Below are 18,272 nucleotides of genomic sequence, written 5' to 3'. Positions count from 1 at the left end.
TCAAAAACACCTAAGAATCATTTCAATGGTAAAGTTGCCAACGATTCTTGTTAAAAGTCCGAAAGTCGGCTGGTTTACTGAATTTCTCAGGTACAGATGGATGGAAGGATTTTGAAAAGACATAGAATTACATCCTCCCATAAGAATAAGTCAGGAACATGGTTAAGGTTATCTGGGGATGACATTTGTAACATTTCGTTGCATGATTTTATAATCGAAGAGAAACAGAAAGTCTGAAACTTTGTAAATCTACGTTAGTGGTTTTCTAGTTAGGCTATGACATTGATATGCTCGTTTTGTTATCAATTAATCTCCACAAAGGTAAGCATACTTACAAAAACTGTACCACAAGAGATGCGAATGTAACTTGTGATACCTAAGTGACTTTACAAATCTTACCTGTTAAACTACCAGCTGCCCGATTATTGAAACTATGTCAGCCCGACATGAAAAGACATAGCCCTATCATATCCATGCAATATATTCGAATTTGATGTCTTGTCAGGTTGCTCTAAGCCTTCAATAATCGGCCTGCTGATTAGTTGCAAAATATTTCCACTTCCAGACGAATGATCATGTCTTGGTTGATGCTTTCGATAGTAGAGTTGTGATGTCGGTTCAGCCGCAGCACTCACCAGAAAATTCCTTCTTCGATCGGACCTTTGATGATTCATTGTCGAAATAGCTTTGAACTGATTAAAGATAAATGACACCGCATGAGTGTCATTTAGTGATGAATCAGAGATCAAAGTATAAATTTGAAGCTGCTAGAGCAGTAATTTTATCAGACAAGAGTGACCGTCTAAATGCAAAATCCACTTGTGATAGATCTCAGAAACTTTGAATCACCGCAAGGAGACATTAACAGAATATCTATACACCAAATTATTTACGCAACTAGGTGAATTTCTTTGGTAAATTATTGCGCTTAAGAGAAAGTCCTGACTGTAGAAAACAAGAAATAATACCTGTACCGATAGCATAACTGTGTATAAGTATATGCACTACAGTGGTCACTTATAAAGAACAGACACGAACAAACACTTATGACAAACATTGAACAAGAGAGCAGAACTGGATTAAGTAACTGTAGTCTCTGATTTAGTTCTAAACTGCGAATTTGAAGAGCCATAAGACACACATCAGATGTGTAATCACTTGGTTTGGGCCAAAGAAACCTCGAACTACATGAGATCATATCGGTAAAGCTTGAGAGGTTAAAAGGCTATAATACTAAATAAATGGTGAACTTCTAACTCTTGAATGAATTCAGGACCACATACTTAAGACAAAGAAACTGCAAAACATTTGATTTGAGGCGAAAATGAAAAGAGAATGGTCAAAAAAAGTAAAAGAAGAAAGTCTGGGTTTGGACACTGGACTTGTAAGACTGATTTTCAGAATGCACCTTAAAATGAGCCGATAGGCCGTGGCTCCTGGTTGTAAAATACGATGAATATTATTGCCAAATGCTTGGTTGAAGTCGAAAATGGATTTAAATTAATTAAAATTAAGAGATTTCGAGTTGTTTGGATCATTTGTGTTATCAATCTTCGTTTGTTTATACGACCCACACACGGCAGAGGCATGCAGAGGTACCTCGCCGGCACGCCGGGTCAAAAGTGTGGCCACCGCCGGACGGAGAAAATGGGCGCCATTTTGAGATGGGCCAAGCGGCGCGCGTTTAAATGGGAGCCCAAAATACGGACTTTTGGACTCGTATTTCGTGGGTTAATATTGCTCAAAAAAATCGGGGAAAATTCCTGTGAACTCTGTGCACTCTCTAGTTTCCAAAAATGCAAGAATTACGAATTGCTGAACAAGCTCATTTAAGTATCATACCTATTTTATATTGCCAAAATGATATTGCGTGATGAAGAAGAACAGAAAGAAGAAGTCCTTCAAACTAGCTTGACAGTTATTATGATGAAAAAAAATTGTTTCGAGAGAGGTGCTAATGAAAAAAATGTTAACCAGCCGGCACCCGGCCACCTGCATTCATTCGGAAAAGCGGACCCGCATCCCACATGAGTAAGAGCAATGAGCGTGGCTCCAATACACGAGAATATACCGACCTAGAGTAGTAGAGTGTATTTTTTGGAGTAAATATGTGCACAGAAATTGGAATTTGACGGACTTAATCACCTGCGGGCAACGGGCAGTGAGAAAAATTGATCTACTGACAAAAAAGAAACCGAATAATTGAAAATAAAGAACTCCTTCATTTCTAAGGAATACAATATATCATACGTCCCTGTCGACAATGCCAACAGCGCACTCTAGAAACATTGTTGGTAAACGCTCATATCACACCGTGTTATGATTTTGGGCTTGAACTTGATGTTTTATTTTTCCAGGTGTAGGAGCTTCAAGAAGAATACGAATTGTAAATTTTTTTCATTCTCATTCTGTTTGTGTGTTTTCTGCTCATTAGCATAGCGAACAATCGTTTCTTTTTTCCCTCCAACCGGTGTTTCACAAGTTCTAAGCCTTTGCCTCCAATTTATCGGGAAATTCAATTGCTCTCTTCCCTATTGGGAAATGCTCTGTTATCAGTTGTGTTCCATTTGACCCTTGAATTTCTTGAGCAAGTCCGCTTACAAGCTTACTAATTTATCTCTCAATTTTGTCAAAGTTTTGTTTATGCCATGTTTTTCATCTTATTCTGATCGGCGAAGTATTTTAACGCTTGGCTTACCTGGATTGTGACTGCTGTGCTTGACTCTCCGTGACAAGGTTCAGATAAGAGTAAGAATTACCTTATTTTAAGTATCCTAATTTTTTTGTTTTCATTGGATTAATGTTTTGCTGCAGAATTAGTACATATCCAGCTCTTTTGATTTGTCAATACTTAATTGCTTTGTCTATTTTTTTGGAGTCCTCCGGTTTTCGCTTATCGAGCTCCTCATTACGTAGGTATTTTTATTTTTTCTCTCTTGTTTTAAAATCTTCAACCCTAATTCATGCCTTGAATAGCCTCTAGAAACTCCCCAGAAATCAGCTATATCAAGGCAAATTCTTAAATTGTTGAGTTCTCTTGACTAGGGAGGCCGAAATTACTTTTTGCTCGCTTCTATAAATTCAGTAGTGCTGCTGAACATCAGTCGTGGCTAATCTCCCGCATAACACTAGGAACCAAATAAATTGCTACTTGTATGCCTGGCAGAATTAAGATGCATACGATGAATTGAGTGAGGAAGAGGCTCAAAGGAGGAATCGTGGTGGCAGCAGATCTGCAGTCTGAGGTGCTGCAGCCTGCCAAGTTTTATTTTTGAAACCCAGGAATTTTTCTCAACCCATCTGAACTGCCATGAATTTTCTGTCATATTTAAAGAAAGTCACCCCAACTAATTCTTTTGATGCTGTCAGAGAGAGCTAGCTGTAGACCAATTTTGCATCAATCGAGCTCTGCAATATACTTAACTATCTGTGTAATTCATTCTTATTCTCTATTCCTTGCAGCTTTCACCAGACCTTAAAGATGATGTCCAAACAGTCAGCCACTGGGAGTAGCGATAGGATTGATATTGAAGCATCGCCCTGGGATTTAGATACATATGTTGGAAGAGTGAAATACTTTGCATGGGTAACAGATCCAAGACTCTGTTTCTTACCTGACAAGCAGTATGAAGAAGCTAAAGTTTTACGCAATCTTTACAAGTAAGTGGAAAGATTCAGGTCCTTACCTTTGACTTAATTTTGAAATTCTCCGAAACATTTTTTTCATCAGCACCTCTCTCGAAACAATTTTTTTTCATCATAATAACTGTCAAGCTAGTTTGAAGGACTTCTTCTTTCTGTTCTTCTTCATCACGCAATATCATTTTGGCAATATAAAATAGGTATGATACTTAAATTCCCATTATTTGGGCCCTTACTTCAATTGAGCCATGGCTAAATGAACTGCATTTTGCAATTTGGAACTGTAAATTATAGCCCGGTTTTAAAACAACGTCTGTGCCATTAGTTTCCCTATGTACATAAGTGTTTTTCCGAAAGAGCCAGAATTTATAGTTCCAAATTGCAAAATGCAGTCCAAATGTAGGTTTTAAGATTTTAACAATGTTTCTAAAAACGAACAACTCACTTATGACAATAATTTTAATTTACTCTGCAAACGCTTTTTAAGGCTGTTTGCTCATCATCGGAGCAAATGAGTCCTCTCAGATTATGGGCAGTCAGCCCGTTCTGCAGAGTGTATTAAAATCATTGTCACAAGTTAATCATACAAATTTTAAATTGAAATACTTGTGCAGAAAGTTGCTCAAACTCAAATTTACTTAATGTAGGTAAACACACACGCAAGGAAAGAGAATCATGCAAGGTCCCAAAAAATTTTTGTAATTTTCATTTGAATTTTTTTTTTTCACTTAAGTGTTTTTCGATTTTATACTTTCAACGGTTTCCTGCGATTTTGTTGTTCAATTGTTTCATGAAATTTTTCATAGAAAAGCACCAAAACCGCTTCAATGCTGACCATATCAGATGACTTACCTACCTAGCCAGCAGGGGCGGACTGGGACGAAAAAAGTCACCGGGAAATGTACAGCCAAACCGGCCCACAAACCAAATGGGGGTCGGAGGGACACTCTACAGAGAAAGGGGGGGTCCGGGGGCCCTCCCCCGGAAAATTTTGAAAAATTAGCACCTCAAGAAGCCATTTTTAAGCGCGAACATACGCAATTAGAGTCACAAAATATTTGCGAAGTTGGTTGCGACCGTGGAGCATAAAGCAGCCCCGTGGAACAATGGAGGCCCGTGGAGCCTCACCCTATTTTATGAGAAAGTGACAGTTCACTAAGATTTTATCCCATTTCTCCACATACTTTTAGAATATGGAGATAAAAAAAGAAAAAATGAAAGAAATTAGTAGTAGTAGTAGTAAGATAAGTTTATTTTAAAGCGGTGCTTTAGCATCTACGGCCATTTACACCTCTGTGTGTTCACATGGAAATCAAGGTTACGTCAGTGAAAATACAAAAGAGTTGAGGGGGAAGGTTAAGTTTTAAGAAAGAAAGAAAGAAAGAAAGTAGTAGTAATATAAGTTTATTTTAAAGCGGCCCAAAATACCAACTGGCCCACCGGGATTTTTCCCGGTATTCCCGCCTGCCAATCCGCCCCTGCTAGCCAGAATTTAAGAAATACAATTATTTTTATGTTCCAGAGAGGGCAAAGAACCTGCGGGAACAACCAAAGAAGAGGTAATGAATGCAAAACGACTCTACGAAAGTGCTTTCCACCCAGATACTGGCGACAAACAGAATGTTTTTGGGCGAATGAGTTTCCAAATGCCTGGTGGTATGCTTGTGACGGGTGCTATGTTGGCATTTTACAAGTAAGCTTAAATTCCTCTCATTTTTGGGTCAAAACTGACCTTGGGTCATTGAACTGAATGTTAGTAACAAAATTATTGTTTTCTTAAACATTACTGGAGTCTTCAGTGCTCGTTTTTAATGATGATCGTCTCCTAAAAGGCTGTGATTACTCAGCTAGTCACCATCTGTAAAGGAAGTACATTAGCTTTTGAGACCCCCAGTAATTAATTTCTTGATTTTTCATCCTTTATTGGTCTTTGTTCTTACTCCATATTCTTGACTGGGATTTTCACAGTGGCTGTTGGGAAATACCACTATCATTTCTCAAGCAAGCTGAATTGTAGATACACCGCGAAATGGACTACACAAGATTATTAAAGTGATTAAAAAGCTAAAAGTTAAAAACGGTAACTCACTTGCACAAACATTTAAATCGGACCGGTTCTGAGAACTTGGTCTCATCATCAGCAATCATTCTTAGCTTTTTAATCAAGCTGTATTGTTGCTTGCCTGCCATAATTTGTTGCCTCTTTTTTCTGGCTGATATAACATCTGTTGCTCATGGCATGCTCCACATCAGTCACCCATACCTGACATACACACAAAAGTGACACATGAACATTAACAGGTGTACTTGACCTACAGGTGTGCCTCATTGTGCAATCACTTGATGTCTCATTACAACCAGAAAATGTTACTCACAACCTGTTGCCCATCGCTTGCTGCATATAAATTTGAATAAGTTGATTCGAGCAAGATATTTCTACACTGTGATAAATTGTGTCAAGCTTTACTATTTGCTGTAAAAAAGGGTCTGTTATTTTATGGAAGTTAGCTTATCTATGGAAAAAAGAGCGACTAAATTGTCATATTATCGCAATTCTTAGTCGTCTTGGCATGTTGCCTATCATCTTGATTCAAGGCACAAAAATGTTCGCACAATTTTTTTTATAATCTTCTTCCTCCTTATCATGACTTTTCAATTACCTTGCCAGAATATTTTAATAATTTAGAATATTTTAAATTTCATCTAGGTCAACCCCACAAGTAGTGTTCTGGCAATGGGTAAATCAATCATTCAATGCTTATGTCAACTACACAAACCGGAATGCAAAATCACCTCTGAGCACCACTCAGTTAGCTACAGCGTACTCCTCTGCCACTCTCTCTGCTTGTCTTACTGCAATCAATTTGAAGAAGTTTTTAGCAAAAAAATCATCAAATCCTATCCTCCAGGTACTATAATGCATTCTCCGCTCTTTATATGCTAACCACTCTGTCTCTCAGTTTTCTGAAAGTGGGTAGATCAAAAGTGTCGGATACAAGGTATTATTTCTGCGGGGAACAAATTAACCGACAGATATTTTCCTAAGTTAGTAAGTAAGGGCCAGGCTGACTGGTGCGGCGCCCTCAAGAGGCCAAGGCAACTGGCTACCGCCGCGGTGCACCCCAAAGTTGGGCCATGCTCCTTAACTTCGTACTATTGACACATTCTACATTCCTGCAAGGCTCTGATAGCCAATGGTAGGTCTTATCAAACACTGTGGCACTGCAGAGCAGGAAAGTTCGGAGCATGGCCATGCCCTCACCGAGTTAGACTGTATTGTTACAATCTCCACTGATAGGTAGCACTGGCAGTCGCGCACACTACGAGTGATCACCGATTTTTTCACAACCCAGTCCAACAGTGTAGATAGATTACTATTTTCCTAAATGAAAGTTTTCATTCACGTTGAACAAGTCCAAGAGCAGGTTAGATTCACCCTCAAAAGTGTGAGAAGTTACTAAGAAAATAGTCAAAAATAAAGATTTATTCTCTCAGGTTCATCTCACAAGGAATATATCTTAGAAGACTATTTTATCTTCTTTGGAAGCAAAAATAAGTAGAGTCATGACCACAATTTCTCATTGATGGCTGGTCTTGCTTCATTTACAAACGAGTAAAGATTTTTTTTTTTTTTCATTTTCATCTCTTGCATTCTTTGAATACTATGTGTGAAAGTCATTCAATTCAATTCTCAAAATTTCAGCCTTTAAAATCATTAAAAATCGGAGGAAAAGTTCCAGTTCAAGTCTTAGTATTATTTTTTCTTATGTAAAATGTATTATCATAAGAATTCAGTTCAAAAAAGTAAAGATGTCTCAAATTTATTCTCACACTGATAAATTCATGGTCAGGAAATATTGTTCAGTTTTGATAACCATGTACTGTCATAAAATTTAAGAAATCATTCCCTTTCATAAGCTCCCTAAACTTTTATTTTTGTTTGTAGCGATTTGTTCCATTCTTTGCTGTGGCAGCTGCTAATGCAGTTAATATTCCGCTCATGCGACAAAATGAAATAATAACTGGCGTTGATGTGAGCGATAAAAATTCCAATGTTGTTGGATCGTCTCGAATAGCGGCTGTGAAAGGAATCAGCCTTGTTGTCTTGTCTAGGATCATCATGTGCTCCCCTGGAATGTGTAAGTGCAAAAATCTAATTGCTTTTAAAACTAACTTTCTGCATTCCCTTTTACAAAAAAGATAAAATTGTGTGAATCCTGATTTCAATAAGCAATTATGAACTTCCACTGCTTCATGATGACTCTGATCAGTTGGATTTCTTAATTATAGCTGTAACAAAGGCGGGACTAGGCACTATGTCGGAGAAGTTGAGTGCTTATTAAAATGGATGAAAGCACTATATCGGAATAAAAGAGTTTTTACTAAAGTTCTTTCGGCACCAGTTGATTTTATAGTTTAACCAACAAACTGATGATGGATAAATGTTGATGAAAAAACACGAGAGTTCTTGAAATGACTTGTATTGAAAAACTTTTCAAAGAGATCACAATTTCACAAAAAGGTAGAGAATCAGAAATTACACAAAAATGCACCGTAAAATTAAAGAGATTGGCACGACGTATCAGAGTACTGGGAATCACTAAGACCGTAGAGGAGTACAGGTCTAGGGTCTACAAGATGGGAAAAGACCTAGATTTTAGGGCAACCCACGCTTATATAGTCTTGCTGACGTCACCGGTGGTGAGACAACAAGCCTACGCGTGATTGGTTGGCTATAATCTATGTAGGTATCAGCTGCAAGTCTAGTAATTAATTTTATAGGTACTTGTAGGTGATGGCTGGGAGATAGGACTGAAAAAGACAGAAATGAACAAAATCCAGCCATCCCTAATGAGTTAAAATGGAAATCAAAAATATGAAGGAAAAATATGAGAAAGTGTTGACAATAGCATTTTATCAAAATTATTTGTGCTAATGGAAAACATATTTCATGGTAGAACCCCTATCTGAGTTTTTGTACAATTGATTTTTTGTTTTATCGGATGGACAGTGATTATTTTGGAGCGATGCAGCACCATCTCCAATTAGAAATTTGTTTCAAGTTTTTACTAATGGAAACTGAATGCCTCCATTCTGTGAGATTTAGTGTGAAAATATGTTCAGTACAAAAAAGAACAGACCGAATTGGAACGTTTTTACTCAAAACTGAAAAAATTTGCAAGATGGCATAAAAAGTGGAGCCTACCTCTTGGTTACTCTGTTACTTTCATGCTCACAGCCAGTATCATATCATAAATTTAATGATCAGGCTCTGATCAGTGGTACAGTTATCAATCTATTTGTGCAGATAGCACCAAAATAATATACGATAAAAAAAAATAAATGAACAGAATTGAGGCTGTCTTTTCGTTCTTTAACTTTTAATTCTGAGTTCTTCCTTTCAAACTTTGTCAAAACCGATTATTCCTTGCTCTTGTTTTAGTGATTCTTCCGATTTTTACCGAACGACTTGAAAAAAATCCGTGGTTAAAAGCTCAAAAATGGTTTAGTCCTGTTTTTCAGACTCTAGGATGTGGAGTTTGGTAAGTTTTGCCCTTAAATTTTATCAATCCTGCCTCCCCCCTCTAAGCCTCTCATAAACTTGAATTGTTAAGCCTACTTTTACCATTAAGATAGTTCACCTCTCTAATTCATAGCCCAGAAGGTAAGGATTTCAACTATCATTGTAGAGAAATCATGTCATTAATAACAAGCACCCTGAAAGAGCATTCTTTCATAGATATGCAGATATACAAAAATTAGAATTTCCATCTGTATTTTAAGCCAGGATAAAAATTGGGAATAAAATTACGGTCACTGTCTCCACAGCTGCATACTTTTTCCATGGTATCTCTTTTGAGTAAAGAAGTGGTTAGGATCCATCAGCTTTATACTATGGACATTTTGCCCCCTATTTTTTAACTGGAGCCCTTTAAAGGTTTATTTTTTAATATCCAGAATATAGCTCTCCAGATACCTTAGACGGATGAAAATTAACATACAATCTAGGCTCTGCTCTGAGCTACCAAAAGAAAATCCCTACTAATTTATAATTGATATCCAAAAATTTGTTTTACAGATAAAATGCGTACATCAGACATCATTCACAGTATGATTTTTAAACAATAGGAACTACCCCATTTCAGTACCGTGCTTTAGTATTTTTGGTACTGATGAAGGGTTAACTGAGTGTTTTGAAAATAGCTTAACTCTCCGTGCCAACTATAAGGGGTAAATAAGTTAGAATATTAAATGGTCACTAATGTTGAACAGTCCAGGGGTGCAAAAATTGAACCTTGCAATCTGGCATTTTTGCCTCACATGATTTTCAATTTACAGGGTTGCCACAGTTAGAGAGTACTAAGAAAACCGGAAAATGTTAAAGAATTTTGAAAAGTCAGATTAAACCATAAAAGTGTCCGGGAGAAATGTTAAGTCACCTTGTATGCTTTCTAGAGTGGGTTTGACGTTTTGCTTCACAAAATTTTCCCGAAAACTATTTCAAATTTTTTATTTTTAACCGTCTAGCATAACTTCAATTATAAGGGAATTTTACCATAATGTGTTAAGGAAATTAGGGAAATTCTCTAAATTCTGTGGCAACCCTGAGTTTACCACAGTGTTCAATATCGGATTTTGTGTCAAAATGCCTGATTTCAAGGCGTTCACGCCACTTTTTCCATTGATGATCAAAAGAGAAAATAAATTACTATTGAAAATTGACTCACGACCCTAGATTACCTGTTTGCCAGTATCTATGAATTGCACAATAAATCATATCACGCAACCTTGGAATAGTCATGTATTTCAACTCAAGCAAATTTTTGAGGAGGTAATGTGAAAAAAATCCTCCTTCCCCTCCTCATCCAGATTGTTTCCTTTAATTTTTATGTTTAATTTTTGAAATTTTATTTTTTGCTGTGTTTCAGTTTAATTTTCATGGTACCTTTAGCATGTGCTCTCTTCCCTCAAAATTGGTACGTAATTATAAAGTTACTCTTTAACATTTCGCTTAATCACTACTTTCAATAAAAATTGCTTGGTCATAAAAAGATTCGGCTTCAGCTAATTTTTGATGACGATGTCAAGGCTGCAGAAACAGCTTTAAAAGTCAACATCTTATGTCTTAATTGTAAAGATATAACCAATTAGTGTTTGTAATCCAATTTTCGCCCCTGAAAACACTGCTGCCATGGCTGTGTCAAATTTTATGACAAGTCATGGATGCCATAACATGGCAAGGATGCTGTGCATGCCGCCATTACTCGGAAGAATTTTGGCTTTTATAATTCTTTTTGCCTGTCTGTCATTACCTCTCCGACTAGCAAAGAAAGGAGCGCTCTTCTCAATTAACAATCTGGTGTCGTAACAGTTACACCAGAAAATGCACGTAAAACTGGTGAAAGATTTACTCATCCGCCACTTTTTTTTTAAAAATTGGCACACATTGATAGTTTAATTTACAAAGTGAGTAGGGCTGACAAAGTCAATCTGTCATTTATAACTCTAATTCATCTTAATTTTGGCTTGTCCAATCTAAAAACACAATATTTGACAATTGACCTGTAAAAGGCCATGAAAAACGTCAGGTACAAAAATAAGGTGTAAATGAGATCATTCTTAATTTCAACAAGGTAACAGCCTCTAAGTCCCTTTGTCATCCTTGTAATTTCCTCTATATGGTCTCTCTCTCGTCAAAATGGAAAAGTTTCCAACATTTCATAGATTTTTTTTCCCAAAATCGCTACAAAAGAGACGAATTGCTGGTGGTTATTTTAATGTATATTATAATCAATTGATTTTTTCCCCTCAATGGCTCATATACAATATCCTTTTACTAAACGCCAGTCAAATGTTCCCTACTCATTTTTAGGAGAATTAAAAGGTCTCCATTTAGGGGAGTGATAAACCGTATACTAGTATACCCTAGTGAATCAACTTCTGTAGATTAATACCCGATCATGTTTAGTGCCGAGTAATGACTCGCTGGTACGTCTCTCAGGTTTCTCTGCAGTAAAGATGTGCGTGGAGTAGCAATTTCAAAGTGTTGTCTATAGTTTACGAGACGCAACGTGACGGTTGAGGGATGGAGTTAGTGAATGGCTTGGGGTATTGTTTAAGGGTTGAATTGCAGGCATATTGGCACATTTAAAGGACTCGCCACAGCCAGTCAACCTTTGCACAATAGATTGAACCACTTATCTAACTTTGCCCATCAGCCACCACTTGGATTGCATTTCGCAAAAAGGAACCAAGACCATTCCAGTGTTGCTAAGAGTGTGCAATTTTTTTTACTTTGCAATATAAACCGATCATCTAAACAAGTTGTATCGCTACTCTCAATAAATTATGAATTCAAGACAAAAATTACCTCTGTAAATTTAATATTTTGCATAATTTCAGTCATTTTATTGCAAAGAATGTGAGTTACATAATCCTAGCAACGTTGGGATGCTTTCGCTTCCTTTTTGTAAAATGCAGTTCACTTTTCATGTCGCAGACTTTAGTCTGTAAGCTGTTTCAAACGATTTTTTAATTTAAACTTTTAAACTTTACAGTTCCATCAGTATTAATACTCTAAAAACATTGGACTCAGCTGCCTACGAAGAGATCAAGAAGAATACCAAAGGCGAACTTCCAAGCAAAGTGTACTTCAACAAAGGTCTCTAAGAACCTAGTTAAGTTTTTCCCTAGAATGAAAATAGTTAGAAGCTAATGATCTAATCAGTGTACTTTTTTAAATTTTTTTTCATATTTTTTAAAAGTTTTGTTGACTTCGCCTTTTTAAGTTCCCTCTTTGTTTTTATTGAGTTTTTGTTTGTCTGCCTTCCAAGTTTGAAAAATGGTCCCCCGTCATACCTCTAATTTATAAGCAATCCTTTTACAGCCTCTTCTTACTGAAAAAAATTGTGTGAATGGTTTCTGTTCCTCTCATTCATTTCATTCTCGTCCTGACACTATCAACACTTATTTCCCCTTCATTGAGACAATGTCAACATTCTGAAGTTTGGAACATAGATCAAATGGCCAGGTTTCATTTGTGATCAATAAATTCATAAGGTCCTTATTCACGTAGGGAAAAAAAAGGTAAAACAGAAAAAAAACTGCTCAACATCATCAATCTTACATTTAGCTGTTTGCTGTTTTTCGAGTGTTAAAATTAAGTCCATCTTCAACGTCCTTCCGTTGGTAGAAGGCCTTTTATTATTGAGCCTATATTTTAGGACTCGCTTTAATATTGTGTAGCTGGTGATCAAGTGTATTTCTGATCTTAATTTTACACTCATGATTCTGTTATGAATGCACCCTGAAGCTCATTTTTGAAGCAATTTAGTTCTAGCAATATTAGCTCTGGTGAATTATCTGTTTCTTACTCCCTCGTGATATTTTCTACACCCACCTGTCTCTCAATAATGAATATTAATCTGTATAATATGTAAGTTCTAAATTTACAATCTATTTTCTCAGTTTTGTGGTTTGACTGATTCTGTATAACTTTTCTTTTTCTCACTCAAGCTGTTGTTTTTCCTAAATCCAAAAAGACCTAAAGAATCTACAAGACAGTTACTCATTGTTAGTATTGTTTGTTTGACGGTTCACAGCATGCATTTGTATCCTTGAGGGGATATGTGTGGCCATTGCATTGCGCACCCGTGCAACCGTCACATTTGAAATGACCCTCTTTGCGAGTAATCTCGCTCCTCCTAGAAATCTGTTTCTTTCAATCTGTAGTAACTGAAGTTAAGAGCATTTCTTTCCAATTTCTTCACTTTTTTACCTATAGCTCTTTCGTTGTTTGAAACTAGTCATTGATGTTTTGTAATTCTAAGTCTCAGCATTGTCTTTGACAATAATTTTAATTCTCTTCAAGACTTATTTTCTTTTCGACCTGCAAAATTAAATTCTTTTTTCATGAGGCAACTACTTAAGAATTGCCGAATAATTTTGAAAGTTCTCAGGTAGAATCACTGAATCAATCTTTTTAGATGACTTTTGAGTTAGTTCTAAATAAGTTTATTTTTTAACTAGTCAGTAGTTCTCTAAGACGCTTTCTTTGTAGCATCTCAAATTCTTGATAGTTCTACTGAACTTTTGAACAGGAAGGCTCAGTTTTCTCTTTAATATTTTCTAGGATAAAGGTAGATGTAAGTGATTCAGGGCGTTAAAAAAATTGATTTATGATAAACAGCAGAAAAGAGTTTCCTATTTCTATGTTATGATCTGAGCTACAGATATATATTTTATAAGCACCACGCGGAAATAATAACTTTTTTAGACAAGATAAAATACAATCATTCCATTTTTTTATTTTGTCCCAAAAAATGTATGATTGGACCTTCAATCAACCTATTAATTCCCCTCATGAAATCTCAGAATTTTTATATTTTCCCCCGCAGTTCTTTCTCCCTTTCAGTAATGTTTGAATGGATAGCAAGTTCCTTGGTTTTGTTTTTGCATGGGTGACCATGTTTTTTTTTTTTTTTTTTTTTTTTTTTTTTTTTTTTTTCGTTTTTACCAAGTCATGCTTTTGACCATTCCAGTTATGAGGTTTTCAGATAATGGTTTTTTGGGGATATTTGGTTTAATGGTATCGAATGAGATGTAAAGAATTTCCCCCTTAAAATATGTGAAATTGAGATTTTGGGTTCATGTAGGCGGCAGTTCAGAAAATTTTACAGAATAATTAATTATACAAAAATATTGTTTAAAAAATGGTAATGAAGGGATTGTGAAATAACTTGAAAGTAGAAATTTATTACACTTTTAATTAGTTAAGACGTAAAAAATCGTATAATCTGCAAACAGGATCACAGTAAATGAAAATCACTTGGTCAAACATGAAATCAACAAGAAAGTCAATAAAAAGATGTTCTAGGCACAAATAAAAAAAATGAGCGAAGTTAAAATTATTATTTTTTCAATTAAGAGGAAGGAAGTAAAGTAATGAGTACCAGTGATGAGTGGAGCGTTGTCAAAAACCAATTCTGCTTTTATAGTATATTTTTAATGTTCAAAATAAGCTTTTAGTCTGTATAATTACTTTTTATTTCTTAATTTTATTTTTAGTAGTTCCAAGAACATGCACGTTATTCTTTAAGTACCTTTCAATGCACTAATTTGCCTGAATTTTACCTCTTTTTTCCTGTTTCAAAAACCAATTGTAATTGAGGAGTTGAATTTCAAAACGTTTTAAGCCTTTTCATGTGATGGCCGCTACCATGTCCCAAGGTTAAGCGACCATCTCCTTGATTCAACAGCAATCACTGGGCCAAAGAATGACAGGTCTCTCCTTATGAACACATATAAAATCAGAAAGAATAATTTTTTTCAAAAAAGGCCGCAAGGAGGAAGCATTTAAGGTCTCCTTGGATGAGGGATGTTATGAATTTCAATTTTTCAATTTTGGTACCTGTACCATTAACTTTATTTTTTGTACCTTTGATGAGCCCTGATTGTTGTTATCATGAGCTAAAGAAGAATCTGAAGTTACAAACTTCAAAAAAACTGTAATTTTGTTAATCAATCTGGATCAATAAATAACACTTGTTGGTTTTTATAAATTAAAAATTCACTAATTGAATCTCCTCCTATCCCCTTTATTTAACTTCCTTCAGGTCTAAAAAAAAAAGAAAAAAAAAAGAATAAATTTAAATGGGGTTTAAGTATTTTGATGGATTTAACAAATCTATTGATCGTCAATTGCGAGTAAATGAGTGTTCCAGAAATAGTCTCTGTGACCAAGTCAGTTTCATGAACACTGGATAGTTTCTACATATTGTTGAGTCTCAGATCGATATGTTAGTGGGTCTGAGGCTGCATCTTACCTGCATAAAGTAGTTCAATATTTTTCTTTTTGTGACCTTAAATTATGAGAAAGTGAAAAAATGACAGAGCCAAGAGAACACTCTGGCGTCTGTCCCATTCTTTAATGTTGACCAATGTATTGGGTCCCTCTCTAATGTTGCTCTAGGTCAGAATCTAGCTTAATCATGTGGTGATTAAATTTAGATGAAAGGGCGGGCTTGTTAAGAATAATTGCGAACACGTGATGAAAAAAGTGTTACCCTGGAATCAGTACCAACTCTAGACATAAAAATACTGACTTAGACTCACCTTCTACTCTTCTAACAGGATTTAACTTAGTTTTTAATGAACACAGGACAGTCAAGGTGCTAGGCCCATCATCTCGAGAGAAACATGATTTTCTTTCTTGTGTAACAAAATTTAAAACTAAATTGCCTAAAGTAGCTGCCTCATGAAAAGGCTTAATAGATGGTAAGATCTAAACAATTATTTACTTTAACCTCACTGCATAAAAATATTCTTAAGTATTGACTAGAGAAGACAATTTGATCGTAAAAAGCTTTTTTCTTTATTTGTCAAAAACAGCAACTGTCAACAAATTACAGACAGTGATCCATGTCTGAAAGAAGTGCTTCAACAGGTACTAGAGGCGTTCTATCCAGAGTTAGGTCTAAAGTCAAAATCATGAAGCTTTAATTTCCTAGACCTCACAACTGCAATATACTGCAGCCTGCAGCACAGCGGTCTCTACCTTGAGTCTTTCATGACTTTACCTTTAAGGATGTCAAAATTTATGAAGACCAAAAAATAAATAAATAGACAAATATGTACGACTATTGGTTTCAAAAATCGCAGAAAGTCAAATAATCACAGGGGTAACAGTCAAAACGCCTTCAATCGAGATCTACCAGTTACCTGTGCCTTTTGAAAATAATATTTGGCTAATACAGTAATTCATTAGAACAGAAAGAAGTAACTCCTTCACATTTCATACCAGATGTGGTCATACAACTTTTTGGACCATGTGGCTTCATGCTCTGTTACAATAAGTGCATGAGTACTTAACAAAGACTGTGGCGGGAAAACAAAAATAAGCCAGAATTATCATTCCAGACTTTCTGCCAATGGTTTTCAAATGAGTCAAGAGTTACATAGGTGAAACGATTTAAATAGATTGTTCCTAACATGAAAATACGCCCATTAAGCAATGTCAATGTCATTGACTCACTACTTCATGTTGGCTTGAATCCAGTCACTATGGTAACTGACATTTGTGTAAAAAGAAACCCAGAAATTAGGCTTGCTGACTGTTGTGCTCACAATTCCAACGACAAAATTTGTTCTACCATCTTTGTAGATAAGACCACCTCCACTGTCACCTTTGCGAGTTTGAGGACCTGAAACAATTGTTATTCTGTAAGTTTTCTGGCCTGAGAAAATTTTTAGTTGGCAGCATCCCTCTGCAGCACTTCAAGTTATTTTTAGTAGCCCAATCATTTCAAACCTCGATTCTAAAACATTGTGCTCCACCACTGTACACATATGATTTTAAAGTAAATTTCAGAAGAATGGAACAATAGGATCATTTTTATGCAAGGAATATTCTTTTCAATGACAATGTAGAGGGACTTTTTAAGTTTGGAAAAAACATACTTAAAAAAATTAAAAGCTCTCACTACACCGTGATTTTAAAATATTCACCGAGTGAAAAGTTCTTTCATAGCCTGCATTCATCATATGGATGTACCTAAATAAATAAATCGATAAAATAAGTAAATAAATAAAACGCATAAAAAAAAGGAGAGTCTGTTGGTTGATTGGATTAATTAAAATACATATGAATAAATTGAAACCAAAGGAATGTCAAAAATAAACTTTTATCTGTGTCTAACGTGAACTGTTTCTTGGTTACTAAAAATTAGATTGAAGCAAAATAAAATTGAAATAAACAGTTACGTAGGAGGTACCTGGTCTAGAATAGCCACCACAAAATTTGTCGAACGTTAGAAAACGTTTTTCCTCATTACTCAACATAGATCTGCACTGATTAGTATTCATGTGAGGGATTTCTGCATAAAGTAAATTTTCACTTGTATCCGCTGTTCCTGTGCTACCCCATCCTGGTACCTAAAAATAAAAGCAATAATATTAGTGGGAAAAACTCAACCCAAAAATTCTGAAGATGTTCATTTTACCCGATAAATACCATCAAGTTGTTGGAGTGATGATGTAAGTGTGTGACACTAAAAAATATAATCTGTTGAGAAAGCTATAATATCAGCGACAAAGTGGACTAGTGTCTATACTTACAACTTTAATCATTGGTCTCCACACTGGCTCTACATATTAAGCCGCTGCAAATTAAAACAATCTATGTCATTGAACTGACAGAAAAAAACTTAATTCATTCTTTGCTTTGGTGCAATTTGGCTACTGTTGCTTTTTTACCATTATTTTAGGTCCTATTACTGGGCATACAACATTTGAAATCAAGAGTCATTCACAGGCCAAAAAGCTATATGTTGCCTCAGAGTTATTCCAATTTGCGAAAAGATGTGAATAATGCCTCTCAGTAGGCAAAGAGACTTTTCAGTTCAAAAATGTTTAAGACTATCTGTCTGACCGCATCCTTCATGATGTATTTAATATTAGATGAAGTCTTGTGCAAGAAAATAAAAGATCATACGCTGGAATAAAATAATATTGAAACATTGAAAACTCGCCTCATCCCAGTAGCTGAAATCCACTCATACAGTGGAGAGGCTTGTGTGGTTTTTTGACACCTAACTCTTGCTGCATACATAAACGTAAAAGCCACATTTCTG

The 18,272-nt window shown here is 35.7% G+C and overlaps 2 protein-coding genes across 8 annotated transcripts in view; one reads left to right on the top strand and one right to left on the bottom strand.

Annotated features, from left to right (window-relative positions):
- The first annotated feature begins 1,980 nt into the window (after positions 1-1,980).
- On the top strand, positions 1,981-15,223 carry Sfxn2 (sideroflexin 2). Of its 5 annotated transcripts, none has more exons than XM_072299312.1 (8): positions 1,986-2,748; positions 3,463-3,660; positions 5,165-5,335; positions 6,350-6,551; positions 7,589-7,781; positions 9,086-9,185; positions 10,572-10,619; positions 12,201-15,223. In XM_072299312.1, the coding sequence occupies exons 2-8, from the start codon at positions 3,482-3,484 to the stop codon at positions 12,310-12,312; spliced, it is 1,005 nt and encodes a 334-aa protein (XP_072155413.1). In that variant the 5' UTR covers positions 1,986-2,748; positions 3,463-3,481; the 3' UTR covers positions 12,313-15,223. The 5 variants fall into 5 exon arrangements, with proteins under 5 accessions (XP_072155416.1, XP_072155413.1, XP_072155412.1 ...); XM_072299311.1 differs by having other exon boundaries at positions 1,987-2,736; XM_072299313.1 differs by having other exon boundaries at positions 2,324-2,386.
- Positions 14,389-18,272, bottom strand: part of LOC109033443 (modular serine protease) — a 21,122-nt gene continuing 17,238 nt past the window's right edge. For all 3 annotated transcript variants that reach the window (XM_019046061.2, XM_019046062.2, XM_072299306.1), the window contains 2 exons: positions 17,415-17,574; positions 14,389-16,844 (listed from right to left, as the gene is read on the bottom strand). In XM_019046061.2, the coding sequence (XP_018901606.1) occupies positions 16,675-16,844; positions 17,415-17,574 (330 nt within the window). In that variant the 3' untranslated portion in view covers positions 14,389-16,674. The remainder of the gene's footprint in view (positions 16,845-17,414; positions 17,575-18,272) is intronic.

The sequence above is a fragment of the Bemisia tabaci genome, chromosome 4 (assembly GCF_918797505.1).
Source record: "Bemisia tabaci chromosome 4, PGI_BMITA_v3".
In the NCBI taxonomy this organism is placed as follows: Eukaryota; Metazoa; Arthropoda; class Insecta; order Hemiptera; family Aleyrodidae; genus Bemisia; species Bemisia tabaci.
The sequence above is the reverse complement of the archived record's forward strand: the minus strand, read 5'-3'. Positions and strand labels throughout refer to the sequence as shown.